General features: G+C 34.4%; 1 protein-coding gene across 1 annotated transcript in view; it reads left to right on the top strand.

Annotated features, from left to right (window-relative positions):
• Tsc1 (tuberous sclerosis 1 protein hamartin) overlaps window positions 1-23144 on the top strand; it is a 191544-nt gene that overhangs the window by 4145 nt on the left and 164255 nt on the right. The window contains exon 2 of the mRNA XM_089103825.1: window positions 5885-6002. Within this exon, the coding sequence (XP_088959951.1) occupies window positions 5885-6002 (118 nt within the window). The remainder of the gene's footprint in view (window positions 1-5884; window positions 6003-23144) is intronic.

Genomic DNA, 23144 nt, shown 5'->3' with positions numbered 1-23144 from the left:
CCTCTCTTACCATACCTAGGTAATATTATTAGTAAAGATGGTGGATACAGCAAAAATTTTTAATGTAGAATAGCCAAGGCCCAGGGTGTTTTTTCACAGTTGGAAAAAGTTTGGAAGAGTAGAAGATAAGTCTGCAAACCAAGATAAGAATATTGGAAGCTACAGTGATGACAGTGGTCAAGTATTGTTCTGAAGCCTGGGTGTTCCAAAAAAACAGAGGAAGTTTTGCTAGATTTTGCTTACAGAAATTGCTTACAGATTGTTTGGGGTACCTTACTGACTGACCATATTTCAAACAGTAGGCTGTATGACAGGTGTGATTCAATCCTGCTTTCTAGGGCTATAATGAGGGAAATATTGAGATGGCTAGGACATCTTCTGTGGCTGAAGAGTGACATATTGCAGAAAGCAGGTTGTCCTTGGTTGGAGTGGGAGGATGTTGTAAGGGAAATCGAAACTTCCTGGGAGGGTATAAGGAGAGAGACTGAATAGATTGGGATGGAGGAGGAGTATGTATAGCTGTGCAGCCCCAGGCAGCCTGGTGCTGCAGTGAGATGTTAGTAGTAGTAGTTGTAATTCTGTGTTTATTAGTGCTTCAAAGTGTACTGCTTTACACTATGGAATCCCTAGTTATAACAGAATGGCTGTTCATAACTCTGTAGGGTTGCAATAGGGGCCTGGGTAAAACCTTCAATACTCATTTGAAGTGTGAAAATGAATATCTCATCAAGAAGCTAATATGTATTTAAATATAATAGGCAACTGTTCAGCTCCTTGATGAACTGTTTTTATGTATTGAAAAGATCTTGCCTAGATCTTGTTGTCTTTTGTCTGAAACTCATTTATACCCTAGCCTAAAATTTGGTTGCATTATTTACCACTGCTCCAGCAGAACTGATTTTAGCCATGATTCAAACATCATTTTTAACATGTTACTTCAAGGTAACTCTAATAATGATCCATTAGAGCTTAGGCTAATCTATTTTGGAAATCTCTTTTGTTTTTATGCTTTTATTGAGAACATTTTTGTTTAAAATTTGAATAATCAAAGATCTGTTAAATTGCAGTACATCAATAAAAAAGTTGGTTCAATTGGACATATTGTGCAGTGCATAAAAATAGGCTCTTTAGTCTTTGAACCAGATATCAAACTTTTTTCTTCAAAATTTAACATGTTTTATATGCCCTGGGGGCATATAAGATTTTTATAGAAAGTGTTGTCGTTGAAATTTCAAAAAAGGCTCATTTGATTGGAAATTAAAAGGGATAGTTTGCTTTTTAATAGTCAAAAGTGATTGGAGGGCAACCAACCCCCCTCTCACGCCCAACTTTTCCCCAAACACATCCAATCAAACTTTTGAGAACGCCATTTTGTTTTATGTTCTTGAAAGTTCTTAAAATTAGGTCTTTGAGGATGACGAGCCCCCCCCCCAGCCCTCAGTGCAATGGTTGTAAATTATGCCCTGGGGGTATATAAGGTTTTTATAGAAAGGTTTGTCATAGAAACTTCAAAAAGAACTCATTCGATTGGAAATTGAAATGGCTAGTGCCCTTTTTAATAGTGGAAAGTGATTAGAGGGCAACTAACACTCCTTCCATGCCCAACATTTCCCCTATCACATCCAGTCAAAATTTTGAGATAGCCATTATGTTCAACGCAGTTGAAAGGTCCGTAAATGATATCTTTGAGCTGGATACTCCCCCCACAGTTTTCAGGGCAAGAGTTGTAAGTTATGCTCTTGGGGCATATAAGGTTTTTATAGAAAGCATTGCCATAAAAACTTGAAAAAAGGCTCATTTGACTGGAAATTCATAGGGATAGTGCCCTTTTTAATAGTTGAAAGTAATTGGAAGGCAACTAACCCCCCTCTCCCGCCCACCGTTCCTTCACACATTTTTAGGGACTTCATATCAAATTTTTTTTTTTCATACCAGGACACTTCGTATCAAAGAAGTTGTCATATAGACTTCGAAAAGTGCTCATTCGATTGGAAATTGGAATGGCTAGCGCCTTCCATGCCCGCCATTTTCCCAAACACATCCAATCAACATTTTGACATAGCCATTTTAATCAACATAGTTGAAAGTTCTGGAAATTATATTTTTGGCATATTTTTAGAGGATGACACCCCCCCTCCTCATAGCACTCCGAGAAAAGGGTGTAATTTATGCCCTGGAGGACTGTAAGGTTTTTATAGAAAGCGTTGTCGTAGAAACTTTAAATAGGAATGATTCCAATGAAGATTGAAATGGCTAATGCCCTTTTTATTATTCAAAAGTGGTTGGAAGGCAACTAACACCCCTTCCACGCCCACTATTTATCCAAACACATCCAATCAAAAGTTTGAGATAGCCATTCTGTTCAAAGTAGTTGAAATGTCCAGAAATTATATCCTTGAGGATGCCACTTTGCAAGTTTGCAAGTTATGCCCTTGGGGCATATAAGGTTTTTATTGAAAGCTTTGTTGAGAAACTTGAAAAAGGGCTCATTCGATTGGAAATTCAAAGGGCTAGTGCCCTTTTTAATAGTCGAAAGTAGATTAGAGGGCAACTAAACTCCCTCTCATGCCAAACTTTCCCCCAAACACATCCAATCAAAAATTTTACAAAGCCATTTTATTCAACGTAGTTAAACGTTTTACAAAATTAGGTGTTTGAGGATGATAACCTTCTCAGAGCCCTCAGGGCAAGGGTTGTAAGTTATGCCCTGGGGACATATAAGGTTTTTATTATAAAAAGCGTAGTTGTAGAATCTTCGAAAAGGGCTCATTTGATTGGAAATTGAAAGGGCTAGTGTCCTTTTTAATAGTCAAAAGTGATTGGAGGGCAAGTAACCCCCCTCTCACGTCCACCATTTCCCCAAACACATCCAATCATAATTTTGAGATAGTCATTTTGTTCAACGTATTAGAAAGGTCCGGAAATTATGTGTTTGAGGACGACACTCCCCCTACAGCCCTCACGACAAGAGTTGTAAGTTTTTCCCAGGGGGCATATAAGGTTTTTATAGAAAGTGCTGTTGTAGAAACTTCCAAAAGAGCTCATTCAGTTGGAAATTGAAAGGGCTAGTGCCCTTGTCAGTAGTCGAAAGTGATTTGAGGGCAACTCACCCCCCTCTCACGCCCACCATTTCCCCAAACTCATCCAACCAAAATTTTCAGATAGCGTTTTTTTTTAACGTAGTTGAAAGTTCTGGAAATTAGGTCATTGAGGATGGCAACCCCCTACAACCCTAAAGGCAACGGTTGTAAGTTATGCCCTGAGGGCATATAAAGTTTTTACAGGAAACGTTGTCGTAGAAACTTCAAAAAGGGCTCATTCGATTGGAAATTGAAAGGACTAGTGCCCTTTTTAATAGTCAGAAGTGCTTGGAGGGCAACTAACCCCCTTCTCACGCTCAGCACTTCCCCAAACACATCCAATGAACATTTTGATAACAATTTTTTTCAACATAGTTGAGAGGTCCGGAAATTATGTCTTTGAGGATGACACTCCCCCCACAGCCCTCAGAACAAGGGTTGTAAGTTTTGCCCTGGGAGTATATAAGGTTTTTATAGAAAGTGCTGTCATAGAAACTTAAATAAGAGCTCATTCAGTTGGAAATTGAAAGGGCTAGTGCCATTTTGAATAGTCGGAAGTGATTGGAGGGCTACTAACCCCCCTCTCACGCCCACCATTTCCCCAAACTCATCCAACCAAAATTTTGAGATAGCGATTTTGTTCAACGTAGTTGAAAGTTCTGGAAATTAGGTCTTTGAGGATGACAATCCCCCTCACAACCCTCAGGGCACGGGTTGTAAGTTATGCCCTTGGGGCATATAAAGTTTTTACAGGAAACGTTGTCGTAGAAACTTCAAAAAGGGCTCATTCGATTGGAAATTGAAAGAACTAGTGCCCTTTTTAATAGTCAGAAGTGCTTGGAGGGTAACTAACCCCCCTCTCACGCTCAGCACTTCCCCAGACACATCCAATCAAAATTTTGAGATAGCCATTTTGTTCAACATAGTTGAAAGGTCCGGAAATTATGTCTTTGAGGATAACAACCCTAGCCCTCAGGGCAAGGGTTGTAATTTATGCCCTGGGAGCATATAAGGTTTTTATAGAAAGCATTGCCGTAGAAACTTCAAAAGGGCTCAATCGATTGGAAATTGAAAGGGTTATTGCCTTTTTTAGTTGTTGAAAGTGATTGGAGAGCAACTAGCGCCATTCTCAAGCCCACAGTTTCCCCAAACACATCCAATCACAATTTTGAGATAACCATTTTGTTCAACGTAGTTGAAAGTTCTGGAAATTAGGTCTTTGAGGATGACAACCCCCTCATAACCTTCAGGGCAAGGGTTGTAATTTATGTCCTGGGGGCATATAAGGTGTTTCTAGAAAGCCTTGACGTAGAAACGTCAACGTTTCTACGTCATTTTCATTTTTTTTATTTTTTTTTTAGTAAAGTGTAAACTATGTCCTGACCATGGGAATGCATAGGGATTTTGAGCCATACTCATGTTAATTTCAGCTAGTTTTGAGATGGACTCGGTTATTTATTCTAATTTCTGTTTATTTTGGGTTTCATTTATTTATCGATGCTGATGTGTGGTAGTTTCATGCTTGGTAGATTATTTGGTTTCATTTTTGCTCATTTTTGGTTTAATGGAGTTCTTTAATTTTCTTTGAAAAACTTATTTTGTTGAAAAAGCTTTTTTGTTAATATTTATAAATATTGAGCCTTGGAAGTTTGTTTGTTTTAAAAATTTGAGATGTAAGGGCATGAGTATTTAAAAAAAAAAGTTTTTTTTATTATCAACTGTGAATAATAGTTTATGATGTTACTGCCCAAGGTTTACATTAGTAGTCATTAAATTTTTTTTTAGGAATGTACTAAATTCATTATTTGTCATACAAGTCATACATACTTTTAAGTCAACCCATGCATAAATCAACTCTGCATAATTCAATAACTAGATTCAACTCATGTAGAGCCCTGATTTAACTGAAGGACGACTCACATGTTACAAAATCCAACCCAACGAAATACATGGAGGAAATCTCACAACAGATCGATGGAGGAAACAATGGAGAGATAGAGATGTTTCAGGAATATACTGCTTTGTGCTGGTATTTTGAAATCTTTTAGTGATAATAATGAGACTGATAATGATTTAAAACAACTATGATAATGGTTGATATGATGATTTCTTGCAAAGTAAAAAACAATGACAATAGCAGTAATGACACCAGCCACATTTTCAAGATTGACACTGATCTTGACAAGGTTAAAGAAGATGCCCATTTCTTTGGTTATTGTTATCATTATCTTTATATTATTGTAGTCATCTCAAGTATTGCAGATGTTGTCATTGTTATGTAGCTCCCTATAAAATGCCCCTACTGAAATTTACCCCCCCCTGAGATCCCTCTCTCCTCTGGTAGTTATGCTATCAATCTGTTGTTGCCTTTTGTCTCTCAACTGATTCTCTTCTAATGTGAGTTTTTGGTTGCATTCAAAAAGGATTTATGAATTTTCACGAGCAAACTTTGTACAATTGAATTTTAAATGTATTTTTTTAGGCAGAGACTGCATGCTCTAAGTTTTTTAAATATGAAACTTAAATTTTAATCAGTAAGAAGACTCTCCTTACAGAATTTTTTTTTTCATTTTCAAAGCAACTATCTCAAATTTGAGGAAATCAAAACGTCCAATTCTTGTAAGATAGCTTTCAGAAATGGTTGCATAGAACTATGGATGACCAATTTTGAATGAACTCTGGGTTCTATGAACACATGCTTGCCTTCAACTGATGTGCCTGGATTTGATACTTCTAAATTTTAAGCTATTATTTGTTTTTATGTTTTCTATTGTTCCATTTTGACAAGTTTTTTGTTTTTATAGATAAGGATGCATGGCCTGTGAATGGTTTCTTCGACTATTTTTTAACATCTGGTTCATTAAGGGCAATTGAAATTCTCCTGTCGGTCAAAGATCCCCATGATAGACACTTGCTTGATAGGTAAGTAAGACATGGAAAACTCTATTAGGTTTAAAAGAAGCTGTTATTGTTAAAACTAAATGTTTTTGGAAAATGTAGATTATCTAACTAATAGATATATCATCAGTGTCAAGCAATAATCAAATAAGATGTCATAATCAATTTTCGTCATTCAAATTTCATATTAAGGCTAAATTATTTGTAAATTGGATTTGGATATTTACTTGGCGGAATTCATTCAATCAAGTTTTCTGCTTCAGTCTCTCTTCCTTTAACCAAAAATTTGAGTTGGGACACGTAAAAAAGGGTGGAGTGAAGACGTTGAACTTCACGGTGCTAAACATTGACAAAAGTTCTGGTTTCGTATTTGGGCTGACTTCGGTTATCCATGGTCAGGTAGTTTAATTCAAATCGTAAAATATACAAAGAGTGTATATAAGAATGCTGTGCGGCAATGGAAACGGCGTAAAATCTACAATCTTTGGCGGGATATTAAAAATAATCCCCAGCTGTTGTGGTGTCATGTGTCAAAACTTACCTTGACTTCTTCATCTGAGTACAGTCCGATTGATTTAGGCTCTTGGGAAAGTCATTTTTCCTCATTATTTTCTGACGATCCACCTCCTCTTGACACAACATTTAGATTTATACTTTTGGGTCATTTTGCAAAGTTAAGCCATGCTAGAAACTATATCACACCAGCACCTATTGAGGCACATATTTGCTGTCTTAAACAAGGTAAAACATCAGGTTCAGACGGCCTGCAACCCGGTCATCTGATATACTGGACAGTAAAATTGTTTGAAGATCTTGCTATTTTATTTCAGGCTCGTATTGCCCAGCAGCATATTCCTGATGCGCTATCTGAAGGTCCTTAGAAGAACCTGTTTGGAAGTTTTTCTCTGCATCTGATATAAAACAAATCCGACCGCTGTTCTTTAGGACTCGTAATAGGCTGGTTACATTTCACGACGGTATGGTGTTTTTGAGATTTGTCAAAAAGTAGACGAAGTGTCACGTAGATTTGCTGACCACTGCAACAGAATTTTCGATTTTCCACTGACTTGTCTTCTTTCAAGTGCCTAGCGTCTCTAGTTGTGATATCTTATAATGTTTGACCCATGTACTAAAGCTTGAAAAAGACAATGGAAAAAGGGTTGATTCATTAGTGTTTATTTCAGAGAGCAGGAATGAGTGGGAAGAGCTGAATAGATACGGGCCAGCCTATAGGCCTTAAACTGCTGGGGGCAGGCAGCTCAAGTACCCGCATATCCCACAAAACATAACTAAAATTAGTGATTTCATAAGGAGAATCCATTGATAGCGGATTGGAGGATATTTTATTTTCACCTGAAGAAATTTTTGTGGAGTCAATGAGGTGAATGGACTAATTAGGCAGTCCATATACCCTTACAAAAAATTTTGGAACTGGAACTGGATGCTGAAAAGTGTTTGAAAGTTAAAGTTATCAATGACTGTGTGTGTTTTTTTTTTTTCTGTGCCCTTTTTGTTTTTATTTTTATTTTCTTATATTCCTCTTTATGGGATTTTTGTTGTGTATAGAGGGCAACAAAAATTGATTATTATTGGCATAATTTGTTAAAATGGTTAGAATTGAAAATTTGCTACTCTAGACGATATTAGTGGCTAAATCACTGAGGTATACATAAATGTTTTTATTTCATCTTTAACAGTGCAACCTTTGAGTAATTTATTTTCGAGTTTTTTGTCTAAAACTAATTATAAACTAGATAATTATTGGATTTTTAAATAATTACAACGTTTCAGGCTCGTTTTTTGAGCCTTCTTTTCTTTGCCTCTAATAGTGTGATCTGTAATCATATTTACAAGCTACTCACTTACTCACTTTCCATTGTTACAATTTTCTTTATTCATTTAACATGAAATATTGAAATATAAACTATTGAATATTATTTAGTTGTTTCTGATCTTATAAGCACAGGGGGAGGGGTTAATCACCCCCTCCTGGTTTTTGGAAAGTCTTATAAGTCGTTCGTTTTGACGTCATTGAAGTACCAGGTACTCAATTATGAGACATTTTAAGTTGTATTTCATTCCCAGGAGAAGGAAATGCAAACACTTTTGCATGAATGAAATGCAAATGTGCAAACACTTTTGCATTTTCAAACTTCTCGGTAAAGAAATGGCTGATTTTGACAAAACTCAGCTTCAGTTGTAGATATCAAATACCAAAATCCACTTGTAAATAGAATAGAGTCGTTTTATTTTATCGTTTAATTTTAATTTTCTGATGTCGTTTTTCAATAGAGTTGTTTAAATTAAACCAGGTTTAAAGGCATTGGACTGGTTGCAACTCATGCCTTAAAACCTGCTTATGCTCGCATATGATTTACTTTGTCTGGTCGTTCGGATCTAGCCCCTACTTTTGTGAAGTCATTTAAGTCATCTAGTTTGGCCTTACCCAGTTCCCAAGTGCTCAATTCAGTCAGAGCCAGTCTACGTTGTATTTTCTTCTCCTCGAAAGACTGGGATTTTCAGACTTCTCAGTAGAAAAGTAGATGATTTTAGCCTTACTTAGCTTCAGTCGTAGATACTGAAAACTAAATTTGAATGTAGATAGAATTGTTTATTTTATCGTTTAATTCTTCTTTTTAATAATCTCAGATTTAAACAGTCGTTTAAATTAAACCAGGTTTAAAGGGACTGGTCTGGAAGCCTATCATCTTGCCTTAAAAATATATTTAAGCTCCTATATGATTTATTTCTGTCTGATGGTTCAGTAGTTTGGGGAAATTCAACTGAAGCCTGACAAGATAATATGAACAAACCCAAAGCAAAAGACAAGGTTATGCGTATCTATCGTCGGCCAAACTTTGACTATGAGCGGAAAAGAAGGCAAGAAAATTTCTAAACACAATGGAAAAGTAATTAGAATTCAAAGATAAGGAATCCCTTTTAAAGCAAGTGTATACAGGATAGTGAAAAAAAACTGTGTTACAGTACGAGGCTGAGAGGGATACAACTCTTGAGAAGGACAAGCAAGACTTGGCTGTGCACCCATAATTTTTTCCCCTAGAACAGGGGTGCTTTTGAAGGCTCTGGGATAGCTCATTCAAGTCGAGAGGTAAGTTTTTGGCTAGGTCTAAATAGTGAGCAACATTAAAACTTCTAACGAACAGAAATTAGATAAGAAATTATTCCAAATATGTGCCTCCTGCTCTTTGCGGTAATTTCGATGTCGAGCCATCGATTAACACAGATTATAAGAAGGAGTCAAATATCAGGCAAGACGCTTCTGATCAAAGACCCAACAAGGTATCGTTTAAATATTTTACCGAGCTTGAATACATTATATAATTAGTTGTTGGTTTTAATGACATTGTTAAGACTGTCTGGGAACATTTTACGTTGAATGCAAGAGATATCTTGGTGGAAATACAATCTGCATAATCTCCTGTCTTTGAGGTATGTACAGAATTAACAGTCAATTTCACTGAAGAATTTCTTAATATTTCAACAGTTAGTGGTGTTTTATCGAAAGTTGCAGTGACGATTCTGAAAGTATAGTTCACAATGGTCGAGGAATAAGGAAGCCAATCTTTAGTGAAAACCAAAGGAAGTACCCTATTTCATGTGGTCTTAATCAACCAAAGTTGAGCGTATTCCCAGTTGATTCTTCAAAATAAAAAATGAAACAGTAGCATTTTCATCTGGGACGGTATGATGATTACCAATTCTTAGAACACAATATTGAGAAAGATGCTACCTTCTGCTTCCTGTGTTTCCTTTTCTCCAGCTGTCTCAGGAGCGACCAATCCAAAAAAGCTTGGTTGGAAGACAGTCTGCGGTAATGGCACCAAATGAAGAGCAAAGTAAAAGCGAAGAAAGGAAAACTAGCAAGTCATTTCTCTTCAGAGTCACAAAAAGCGCTTAGTTATATTTTTGTCACTTCGTCAATAAAAGCAGTAATGGGGATTTCTTACTTGATAAAAACACCCAAACTACGGTTTTGCAGCAAGCAAAAGGTGAAGAAACAAACAGGAGGATAACTTGAAGAACAAAACTGAAGAACAAAACGGCAACTTTGTCCAAATTATTCAACTTCTAATGAGATATGTGGCAGCTCTTGATACCCGATATAGGCCACACACATTTCTCTACCTTGTCCTGCCATAAATATTGATACAAGTCTAAATGTTAAATAAATGGGAGCGGGAAGGGGGCCAGTTGTCCTCCAATTTTTTTTGTCACTTAAAAAGAGCACTAGAACGTTTAACTGCCGTTCGAATGCGCCCTCTCCCGATCTTCTAGGACCATTATTTCAATACGATCACCCCTGGGAAAAGAAAACAACAAAAAACTAATAAACACGCATCTGTTATATGTCTTCTGGCAAAAATAGCAAAATTCCACATTTTTGTATATACGAGCTTGAAACTTCTACAGTAGGTTTCTCTGGTACGCTGAATCTGATTGTGTGATTTTCATCAAGATGTCTTGAATTTTAGGGGGTGATTCCCCCCTATTTCAAAAATCAGGCAAATTTTCTCAGGTTCGTCCGTACAGCGATCGATGAATGATCTAACAGTCTTTGTTGGTGTATTCAGGCAAATGGCGGGCGTTTTGATTTTTTTTTTGTAGTTTGTAGTTCATTTATAGATAGATAGTTTATTTTAGCCCACCAAAAAAACAAAAACATGATGGAGTAAGGGAAAAACAAAAAAAAAAACATTACTTGAAAAATAAACGATTAGATTATATACACTATATACATTAACAGCTCGTACATGACGTGCAACAGAAGGAAATCGTAAAGGTACTCCAGTGCACCTTTTCTAGCATTGGTTTCCTGCGGTACCGCAACTTCACGAGGCTCTGGAATAAGATACTTGTCCAAGAGAAATGTATTTCTCTCAAACAGCGGTACTCGTAACAGAAATTTTAAATATTTGCAGAACGCAGATCTAGCCTTTAGTCGCTCTGTTTCCGTAAACCATTCCCATACAGGGGACAGGTAAAGAATATGTGGGAGTGCCACCGCTCTATATAGCCTCGCTAGAATTTGAATGCGAAAAAAAAAATTCAGATCAAACCAGTAGTTTAATTTTTTTTAGTCAAATACATTGTATCAATATTTAAGGCAGGACTAGGTATACCCACAATGCCTCAGAACGAGTTCATTGACTTTCTTTCAACAGAAGTCAGGGAGAAGATCCTCGTGGAATTTGGATTCAGAATGTTATTCTGTGATACGATGTCCGATGCTTTACATACTGATAAGCTTGTGGGCGTAATCTGCAATACCTGCACGGAAGGGACACCTTCAAAGATAACATTAGATGTTAGCGAGGCTAATGACGAAACCGTGCGGGGTATGTTAGAAAGTATAATAGTAACATTGTTAAGAAGAGGAATTCCTCTGGATAAACTAGCCTTCCAGTCTTATTACTATGTAAGTGCGATCTCTCATCAATGTAATTTAGCCCGGCAGGAAATATCTTAAGCTCTTGTTCGCTTTTTTCCTTGTTTTTCCTGACAGGCCCACAGACTAATCATTTTTATAGAACATAGTGACAATTCATCTCTTTGGATCGTTGAGCTTTTCAACATCCTTGACAAAACATATATGTTCTTCTCTTCATCTACAAAGCATTTTGCCACCCTAAAAGGAAAACTCTCTTGATTGAAAACAGGTTTAATCTCTGAAACTTATCACGGACTGGTAAACTGTAAGGGCTGAAACCATACAAGCAGTAGTTACTTAGTTTGAAGTAATAGTTTCAGCCATTTACGAAACAAAACAAATAAAGAACACCGATACAAAGTTGAAGGCACAAGCTAGCGACCTTCTGAAAAGGATTCTAATCTTCAAATTTATCGCTTGTCTCATCTTTGTGAAAAAAAAAAAAAAAATCATTTACAAGATCAGGATAGCAACAGAAAATTTCACAAAAAAAGAGAAATAAATATAAAGACGACAAACCGGTCTATGGTCAATAAATGAAAACGAAGAGAAACAAAAATCAAACGAATATTTCGCCCCTATACCACAAGGCGTCTTCAGCATAGAAAAAAAAGACTAGAAACTGAAACTGAAAATATGACTAAAAAATATATATAAAACTAAAATAGACCAACATAAAATATACAATTACTTACATTTACAACGGCAGCTACCTTCATGAAACCACAAACGTAACTTTTGTCAGTAACTTGTGTCTTGTTTGTCTCCGCAGATAAGTGTAAATGATAGAATATTTATTATAATAAATTTTCAAGAGTCGTATAATGTGACCTAGGAGTCGTTTAAATGATGGGATTTCACCCCCGCCCCGGCCTTGGTCCTTTGAGCAGCCTCTGTATAAGCAGTTTTGTTTCTTCTCAATTGCGTCAGATATTATGTACCTATGAGTGAAATTGGGAATGTGTGTGGCTCTAAGCGACCTGTTAAAGGTTAGGTACCTTCAAACATTCTCTTTTACCTTGAGAGACCGAATATGCCAAATCTTTTGAAATTAGTTGGAAAAAGATTTCAAATCTTTCGAAATCTGTGACTGAGTTGGAACCCCCCCCCCCCCCCGAAATTTTGTCACTCCCATAAAAAGTAACAAAAATATATATAACAAATTTTTGATGAGTTTTATAAAGATTTTTGGTTGTTAACACCCTTCAGTCTTTGGAAATTCTATTTTTTCTTGTGCATCTTTTATTTTTAGGCTATAGTTAATTGTTTGTATTTGCCCATTAGGGACGGATATGTTTATCACAATTTAGCAAACACTAATTTTATCTGGCTGTTTCAGTTTATTTAAATGTGGTAAGATCACACTACTTGACAACCAGAAATGTATTGGAATGACAAAATGGGATTAGAATCTGAGGAAAGGCTTATCTCTTAAACCTGAGTCGCAGTAATGGAGTAACTGCATGTAATAAAATGTAGGGATGGTGTTCTACAGGGATAAAATAGGGGAAAGTGAAATTGTATTGAAGCAGTGAAGGAATCTAGCGTTTCAGTTCTTTTTTTAGGGAGGGGAAGGCTTGGATGCTTCGGTAGGATTTTATGGGGCTTGTTTTTTGCTAAGGGATATCTGGTAATCGAAAAAATTCAGTTGAAGAGTATAAAGGAGTAAGAATTTGGTTGATCTTGCCACTTAAAGGAAGAGGAAATGAATGAAGAGCCGGAGGGAGGCTCCAGATGTCCTGGCTATGCAATTAGACAGTGCTGGCTGGATTTGCTGTCCCTCAAACATTTCTGTGTATATGAGTAGAGTTGCTCGTCTGGATTTGCCAACGCCCCCGTACAAACAGGTTTTTCTGGAAAGTAATTCTAATCTAGAGGTCAATACATCTTTCAAAGAGGAACGAGTACGCAATACCGGTCCTAGTGTGATTGATTTTTTGGACAATTGCCTTTAGTCAAGACTAGTTTGTTATGAATGTGTCGTTGCCAAAGCTAACTCTCATTGGAAAAAAGGGGTATAAAGCTTTTTGTTTTTGATAAGAATTGAACAATGAGATTGTTCAATATATGATAACTTGATTTGTGGTTGGGATTTGAATAAAAGAAATGGTTATGTTATTTCCTTGCGTGTATAGGAATTCCCATGTTATTTGCTTGCAGGTATAGATATTCCCTTGTTATTTGCTTGCATGTATAGGAATTCCCATGTTATTTGCTTGCGTGTATAGGAATTCCCATGTTATTTGCTTGCATGTATAGGAATTCCCATGTTATTTGCTTGCGTGTATAGGGTATAGGAATTCCCATGTTATTTGCTTGCATGTAGCCTATAGGAATTCCCATGTTATTTGCTTGCGTGTATAGGAATTCCCATGTTATTTGCTTGCATGTATAGGAACTCCCATGTTATTTGCTTGCATGTATATGTAATGCCAAGTTTTTTTGCTTTCGTGTATAGGAAGTCCCATGTTATTTGCTTTTGTGCTTAGGAATTCCCATGTTATTTTCTTGCTTGTATAGAAATTCCCATGTTATTTGATTGCATGTATAGGAAACCCCATGTTATTTTCTTGCATTTATAGGAATTTACAAGTTATTTTGATTGCTTTTATAGGAATTCTACTGTTATTTGCTTGCGTGTATAGGAATTCCCATTTTATTTGCTTGCATGTATAGGAACTCCCATGTTATTTGCTTGCGTGTATAGGAATTCCCATGCTATTTTAAGGGCTTATGTCCCCCCCCAAGCTATTATAATAGTTTATGTCCCCTTCCTATGCTATTCCAGGAGCTTATGTTCCTTCCTATGATATTATAAGGGCTTTTCAGTGTGGTTTTTCTTTACTTGGTACACATTAAAAACAAAATTTTTGTGTTAAATAAGTAGTTCTTATATCTTTTAAAAGAGCTTTACGGGGTTTGAGAGACTCGGTTGTCTAATTCCGTGTGATTTTTCTTTACTTGGTGCCCATTAAAAAAGTTGCTAGAGAAAACCCCATGTGGATGATTTGAAATAAAAATTTTTAACAAGAAATGGTTGAAAAGTGTTTTGGGGGGAGACGGGTTGATTGACAGAAGAATGTATTAGCGAATTTAAAGTGGAGGGTGAGGTGCTAGCGAAAAAAATCTAAGCTAATACGGGTTTTTGACTGTAAACTCTAGTTTTTTGTAAGACAATTATGGAAAATACAAATCGTTGGTTCATAGGTGAAACTAAGGTCCAGGTATGGATCGAAAAATAAACTATTTCTGTAGAATCTGAGCTAATATGGGTTTTTGACCGTAAACTCTAGTTTCCTGTAAGAAAATTATGCAAAATACAATTCTCTCGTTCAAATGTTAAACTTAGGTCCATTCTCTGGTTCAAATGTGGAAAAACCCGTGTGAATGAGTTGAAATAGAAATTTTTTAACAAGAAATGATTGAAAAGTGTTTTGGAGGAGATGGGTTAATTGGCAGAAGGATGTAATAGCGTAGTTATAGTGGAGGCCGAGTTTCGAGCTAAAAACAAGATGTTATGATTTGAAATAAAAAAATTTAACAATGAATGTCTGAAAAGCGTTTTCGGGGAGATAAGTTGATTGGCAGAAGGACGTATTCGCGAAGTTATAGTGGAGGGCAAGTTGCTAGTGAAAAATCTAAGCTAGTAAGGGTTTTTGACTGTAAACTCTAGTTTTTTCTAAGAAAATTATGGAAAATACAATTTGTTGATTCATAGGTGAAATTTAAGCCCGGGTATGGATTGAAAAATAAACTATTTCTGTAGAATCTGAGCTAATAAGGGTTTTTGACCATAAACTCTAGTTTCCTGTAAGAAAATTATGGAAAATACAATTCTCTCGTTCAAATGTGAAACTTAGGTCAATTCTCTGGTTCAAATGTGAAACTTAAGTCCAGTTTCGTATACTCATAATAATGAGTTCTGATGGTTCTAATTCAATATTTTTTTTTTCATAAAAGTAAACTATTTTTTTTAAAACTTTGAAATTATTCAACTTTTTTTTTTGTACGTATCTTAAAATGACAAAATATGCTTACGGCTCTAACAATTGTACTATATGATTGGTCAGAGACACAATATGGCTTTCCCACTGGTATTATATGTCCGGATATCGACACTACCTAGTCTATTGCACGTATTAAATCAGTATTTTTTACGCAGTAGTACGATAAACACATAAGTCATATCTTTTAAAAAAGTGAAGATGGAGCATTTTAATAAAGTGTGTTCACATGTCAATGTTATTGTAGCATTGAATGCTGACAAGGAGAAGTATTTAAACTACGAAACAAGTAAAAATGGTAGCACTATTGGAAATGTATGTGTGCATTATCATGACAGTAAGGAATTTAATTTCTTTGGAGTATCAAAAAAATTCAACTCTTGTTAGTATGGATATGCAAGAGTGATATATCCAGAGATGATAGCACTAAAAGAAAATGCCAAAATAAAAATAATAGTTGATGAAGAGTGACATCTTCTTGCCAGTGCTTGTGGTAACATGCTACCTATTGTTACACCCCATCGTCAACTTTCGGGTATTATCATTCAACGGACGATCAAAAGAAGACATTCATACTCTTCTAATAATATCATAAACCATATCTTGTCGACGTGCCGAAACTGTTGCCTTTGTAAAAATAATGTTGTAATAGACAGTGAAATTGACGGAAAAATAAAAAGGGCATTGGCAGAAAATATTACTAATGAATATAAATATGCATCGATGAAAAATAAAGTGCCAGCAAACTTCACTACCGTTACAATTAATGAACCAAATAATAGCAAAGATAAAGTGCATATTGAACATGTGGATGCCCCCCATTAGAAATGTGTTCACATGCTAGTGTTATTGTAGCATTGAATGCTGACAAGGAGAAGCATTTGAACTATGAAACAAGTACAAGTGGTAGCACTATCGGAAACGTATGCGTGCGTTGTCATGACACTTTGGAATTAAATTTCTTTGGAATACCAAAATAATTCAATTATACAAATGGTGGATATGGGAAAGTATCATTTCCAGAGATGTTAGTACTCAAAGAGAATGCCAACTTAAAAATAATAGTTGATGAAGAGGGGTATCTTCATGCTAGTGATATAGGTAACATGCTACCTATTGATAGAACCTTTCATCGGGTTTTAGTTATTAGCATTCAAATGAAAGCAAAGAGGAAAAAGAAAGGCCTACTCTGCTACTAATATCATAAACTATATCTTGTCTACGTGCCTTAACTGTTACATGTGTAAAAATAATGTGATAATAGAAAGTGAAATTGCCAGAAAAATAAAAAGGGTATTGTCAGAAAATATCACTATGGAATATGAAGATGAAACGATGAAAAACAAAGCACTAGCAAACGTTACTGTCTTTGATCAAACAGTCAATAAATCAAATAATGCCAAAGACGATAAGAATATTGAGCCTGTTCATGAGACACCAGTAAAAATTGTGTATGATTCAAAATGGAATAGTGATTATTCTACTGATTACGAACTAAGAGAAGACAATAACTACAATATCAAGAGAGAACATGGTGAACCATTTTATTGGAACAGATTCAAAATGTCCAAAGTTAATCATTTATATTAATAATGTATAATAATATATTTTTTTATTAATATTCTAAATAACACTATTTAATTAAAAACATTACATTTTTTTTTTTTAATTATTTTTTAGAGTAAGATAGCACGTCAAGCTTTTAGAATGTCTATTAAAACATCGACAATGTAAGAAAAGGAATTTGCATACATCTATTGTCAAACACATGGGATAAGATTGTCAAAATCTAGGTATCAGAATAAAGAATTGTAGGTAAGTAAGTAAGAAAGTAAGTAGGTACGTAAGCAAGTAAGTAAGTAAGTAAGCAAGTAACAAACTCTTTCTTGTATCCACCTCATGTATACACAATGCAGAAATTTCATTTAAGAAATTATTAAAAAATTGTAAGCAAGTAACAAAAAATTGTAAGCAAGTAACAAATCCTTTTCTGAAGTTATCTCTCGGACAGAAAATACAGAAGCTACATTTAAGAAATTATAAAAAAATTATTAGTAATTATCAAATTCTTTCTTGAATGTACGTCTTTGATAAACAAACACAAGACATGTCATTCAAGGAATTTAAAAAAAATTATAAAAAAGTAACAAATCACTTCTTGAAATTAAGTCCTGGATACACAACGCAGAAATTTCATTTAAGAAATTATCGAAAATTGTTAGTAAGTATCAAATTCTCTTTTGAATTCACCTCCTGGATAAATAAAAAAGACATTTCATTCAAGAAATTATGACAAAATTCGAAGTAAGTAATAAACTGTTTCTTTAATCCTCCTCCTGAATGCACAATACAGATGTTTTATTTAAGAAATTACGAAAACATTGTAAAAAAGTAACAAACTCATTCTTGAATACATCTCGTGGATACACAATGCGGAAATTTCATTTAAGAAATTATCAAAAATTGTAAGTAATTAGAAAATTAATTCTAGAATTAACCTCATGGATCAATAAAAAAGACATTTCATTCAAGAAATTATGACAAAATTCTAAGTAAGTAAAAAACTCTTTCTTGAAGTTACCTCATGGATACATAATGCTGAAATTTCATTTAAGAAATTATGAAAAAATTGTAAGCAAGTAACAAACTCTTTCCTGAAATCACCTCGTGGATACACAATGCAGAAATTTTATTAAGGAAATTATGAAAAAATGGTAAGTAAGTAGCAAATTCTTTCTTGAATTCACCTGCTGGATAAACAAAAATACATTTCGTTCAAGAAATTATGACAAAATTCCAAGTAAGTAACAAACTCATTATTGTTTTCACGCCTTAGATACATGATGTAGTAATTTAATTCAAGAAATTATGAAAAAATTCTCAGTGAGTAACAATTTCTTTCTTAAAGTCAACTCTTGGATACACAATACGGAAATTTCATTCAATAAATCATGAAAAAATTGTAAGCAAGTAACAAACTCTTTCCTGAAGTCACCTCTTGGATACACAATGCAGAAACTTCATTTAAGAAATTATCAAAAATTGTAAGTAAGTAAAAAATTTCTTTCTTGAATTCGCCTCTTGGATAAACAAAAGAAGTCATTTCATTCAAGAAATTATGACAAAATTCTAAATAAGTAACAAATCCTTTCTTGAAGTTACCTCATGGATACACAACGCTTTATTGTTTTCACGACTTAGATACACGATGTAGAACTTTAATTCAAGAACTTTTAAAAAAAGAGAAGTAATTAACAAACTCTTTATTGATTTTCACCTCTTGGATACAGAAAAAGACATTTCATTCAAGAAATTATGACAAAATTCTAAGTAAGTAAAAAACTCATTCTTGAATTCACCGTTTACTTGCACAATACAGAAATTTCATACTATGGGACCTCGACCCGGGATAAATCACGTTTTGAAAATATATGCTATTTGCTTGCCTTTACCTGGCACCTGTCCAAAACAAGCGGGGGTCCACCACAGGTTCCTACAGCTTGCAAAAAAGTGAATTCTCTATGTCGTCTCTGTGATGACACACACAGAAATACGAGACATACACAGACATGACACACAAACAGAGTCATAGTGAGAGAGATATCCAAAAAGTTGGGTTGATCTAGGTTCACTTAGAGTGGCGCGCCACTCTAAGTGAACCTAGATCAACCCAACTTTTTGGATATATCTCTCACTATGGCTCTGTTTGTGTGTCGTGTCTGTGCGTGTCTCGTCTCTATGTGTGTGTCATCACAGAGACTTCACTTTTTTGCAATGTGTAGGAACCAGTGGGGGATCCCCGCTCGTTTGGAAAGGTGCCAGGAAAGGCAAGCAAATAGCATGTAGTTTCAAAACGTGTTTAATCACGTGTAGAGGTCCCATAGTATGAAATTTCTGTATTTTGCCTGTAAACGGCGAATTCAAGAATGAATTTTTACTTACTTAGAATTTTGTCATAATTTCTTGAATGAAATGTCTTTTTCTGTATCCAAGAGGTGAAAATCAATAAAGAGTTTGTTACTTACTTTTCTTTTTTATAAGTTCTTGAATTAAATTTCTACATAGTGTATCTAAGTCGTGAAAACAATAAAGCGCTGTGTATCCATGAGGTAACTTCAAGAAAGGATATGTTACTTATTTAGAATTTGGTCATAATTTCTTGAATGAAATGACTTTTTTTGTTTATCCATGAGGCGAATTCAAGAAAAATTTTTTACTTAGTTACAATTTTTTAAAATTTCTTAAATGAAGTTTCTGCATTGTGTATCCAAGAGGTGACTTCAGGAAAGAGTTTGTTACTTGTTTACAATTTTTTCATAATTTATTGAATGAAATTTCAGTATTGTATATCCAAGAGTTGACTTTAAGAAAGAAATGGTTACTTACTGAGAATTTTTTCATAATTTCTTGAATTAAATTTCTACATCGCTTATCTAAGGCGTGAAAACAATAATGAGTTTGTTACTTAGTTGGAATTTTGTCATAATTTCTTAAACGAAATGTCTTTTTGTTTATCAAGCAGGTGAATTCAAGAAAGAATTTTCTACTTACTTACAATTTTTTCATAATTTAATTAATAAAATTTCTGCATTGTCTATCCACGAGGTGACTTCAGGAAAGAGTTTGTTACTTGCTTACAATTTTTTCATAATTTCTTAAATGAAATTTCAGCATTATGTATCCATGAGGTAACTTCAAGAATCAGTTTTGGAGGTACTGATACTTGGTTCGGTCTTTAATTTATGTAAGTTAAATATTAGTTACCAAGGAGTTTACTTATAGAATGAATACTAAACTTATATTAAGGTTTATATAATCTCTATAACTACTAATCCGAATATTGTATAATCTAGGTGTATTCAAGAAAGAGTATGTTACTTGCTTAAAATGTTTTCGTAATTTCTTAAATGAAATATCTGTATTGTGCATTCAGGAGAATGATTCAAGAAACAGATTGTTAATTACTTCGAATTTTGTCATAATTTCTTGAATGAAATGTCTTTTTTATTGATCCAGGAGGTGAATTCAAGAGAGAATTTGCTATTTACTTACAATTTTTGATAATTTCTTAAATGAAATTTCTGCGTTGTGTATCCATGAGGTAACTTCAAGAAAGGATTTGTTACTTATTTAGAATTGTTTCATAATTTCTTGAATGAACTGACTTTTTTTGTTTATCCAAGAGGCGAATTCAAGAAAGAATTTGCTACTTACTTACAATTTTTTGATAATTTCTTAAATGGAGTTTCTGTATTGTGTATCCGAGATGTGTCTTCATGAAAGGATTTTTTACTTGCCTACAATTTTTTGTTACTTGCTTACAATTTTTTCATAATTTCTTAAATGAAATTTCTGCATTGTGTATCCATGAGGTGAATTCAAGAAAGAGTTTGTTACTTACTTACTTACTTACTTACCTTACTTACTTACTTACTTGCTTACTTACTTACCTACAATTTTTCATTCTGATACCTAGATTTTGACAATGTTATCCCATGTGTTTGACAATAGATGTACGCAAATTCCTTTTCTTACATCGTCGATGTTTTAATAGACATTCTAAACGCTTGATGTGCTAGCTTACTCTAAAAATAATGAACACATAACAATGTAATTTTTTTAATTAAAGAGTTCTATTCATAAAATTAATACAAAAAATATGGTATGATGCCGTATTAACGTCAGTGATTAAGTTCGAACATTTTGAATTTGTTCCCATAAAATTTTTTACCAGTTTTTATATAATGCGTTGATTTACTGTATTCTCATATCTAGTAATAACTAGAATAATCATTATTCACTTTTTAATCATACACAATTTTTACTAGTGTCTCATGAACAGGCTCAATATGCTTTTCGTAATTGGTATTATTTGATTCATTGACTGTTTGATCAAAGCCAGTAACGTTTGCTAGTGCTTTGGTTTTCATCGTTTCATCTTTATATTCCATAGTGATATTTTCCGACAATACCCTTTTTATTTTTCTGGCAATTTCACTGTCTATTATCACATTATTTTTACACAGGTAACAGTTTAGGCACGTAGACAAGATATGGTTTATGATATTAGTAGCAGAGTAGGCCTTTCTTTTCCTCTTTGCTTTCATTTGAATGCTAATACCTAAAAGACGACGAAAGGTTCTATCAATAGGTAGCATGTTACCTATAGCACTAGCATGAAGATACCCTTCTTCATCAACTATTATTTTTATGTTGGCATTCTCTTTGAGTACTAACATCTCTGGAAATGATACTTTCCCATATCCACCATTTGTATAATTGATTTTTTTGGTACTCCAAAGAAATTTAATTCCATAGTGTCATGACAAACACACGCATACGTTTCCGATAGTGCTACCACTTGTGCTTGTTTCATAGTTCAAATACTTCTCCTTGTCAGCATTCAATGCTACAATAACACTAGCATGTGAACACATTTCTAATGGGGGGTCATCCACATGTTCAATATGCACTTTATCTTTGCTATTATTTGGTTCATTAATTGTTTGATTAATGGTAGTGAAGTTTGCTGGTACTTTATTTTTCATCGATTAATCATTATAGTACTCAGCAATATATTCTGAAAATGCCCTTTTCAATTTTACTGCACTTTCGCCGTATATTCCAACATTATTTTTACAAAGTTAACAGATTCGACACGTCAACAAGATATGGTATATGATATTAGTAGAAGAGTATGCATGTCTTCTTTTGATCTTCTGTTGAATGCTAATACCCAAAAGTTGACGATGGGGTGTAACAATAGGTAGCATGTTACCACAAGCACTGGCAAGAAGATGTCCTTCTTCATCAACTATTATTTTTATGTTGGCATTTTCTTTTAGTGCTATCATCTCTGGATATCTCACTCTTGCATATCCACCATAACAAGATTTGAATTTTTTTGGTACACCAAAGAAATTAAATTCCTTACTGTCATGACAATGCACACATATATTTCCAATAGTGCTACCATTTTTACTTGTCTTGTAGTTCAAATACTTCTCTTTGTCCGCATTCAATGCTACAATAACATTGACATGTGAACACACTTTATTAAAATGCTCCATCTTCACTTTTTTAAAAGATATGACTTATGTGTTTATCGTTCCACTGCGTAAAAAACACTGATTTAATACATGCAATAGACTAGGTAGTGTCAATATCCGGACATAGAATGCCAGTGGGAAAGCCACATTGTGTCTCTGACCAATCACAGAGTACAATTGTTAGAGCCGTAAGCATATTTTGTCATCTTAAGATACGTACAAAAAAAAAGTTTAATAATTTCGAAGTTTTAAAAAAAATAGTTTGTTTTTATGAAAAAAAAATATTGAATTAGATCCATAAGTCCTCATTATTATGAGTATCCGAAACTGGACTTAAGTTTCACATTTGAACCAGAGAATTGACCTAAGTTTCACATTTGAACGAGAGAATTGTATTTTCCATAATTTTCTTACAGGAAACTAGAGTTTATGGTCAAAAACCCTTATTAGCTCAGATTCTACAGAAATAGTTTATTTTTCAATCCATACCTGGACTTAAGTTTCACCTATGAACCAACGAATTGTATTTTCCATAATTTTCTTACAAAAAACTAGAGTTTACGGTCAAAAACCCCTATTAGCTTAGCTTTTTTTCGCTAGCAACTCGCCCTCCACTTTAAATTCGCTAATACATCCTTCTGCCAATCAACCCATCTCCCCCCAA

The sequence above is a fragment of the Artemia sp. Qi Xiang Cuo genome, chromosome 18, assembly GCF_049724085.1.
Source record: "Artemia sp. Qi Xiang Cuo chromosome 18, ASM4972408v1, whole genome shotgun sequence".
In the NCBI taxonomy this organism is placed as follows: domain Eukaryota; kingdom Metazoa; phylum Arthropoda; class Branchiopoda; order Anostraca; family Artemiidae; genus Artemia; species Artemia sp. Qi Xiang Cuo.
This window is presented reverse-complemented; position numbering and strand designations above follow the sequence as displayed.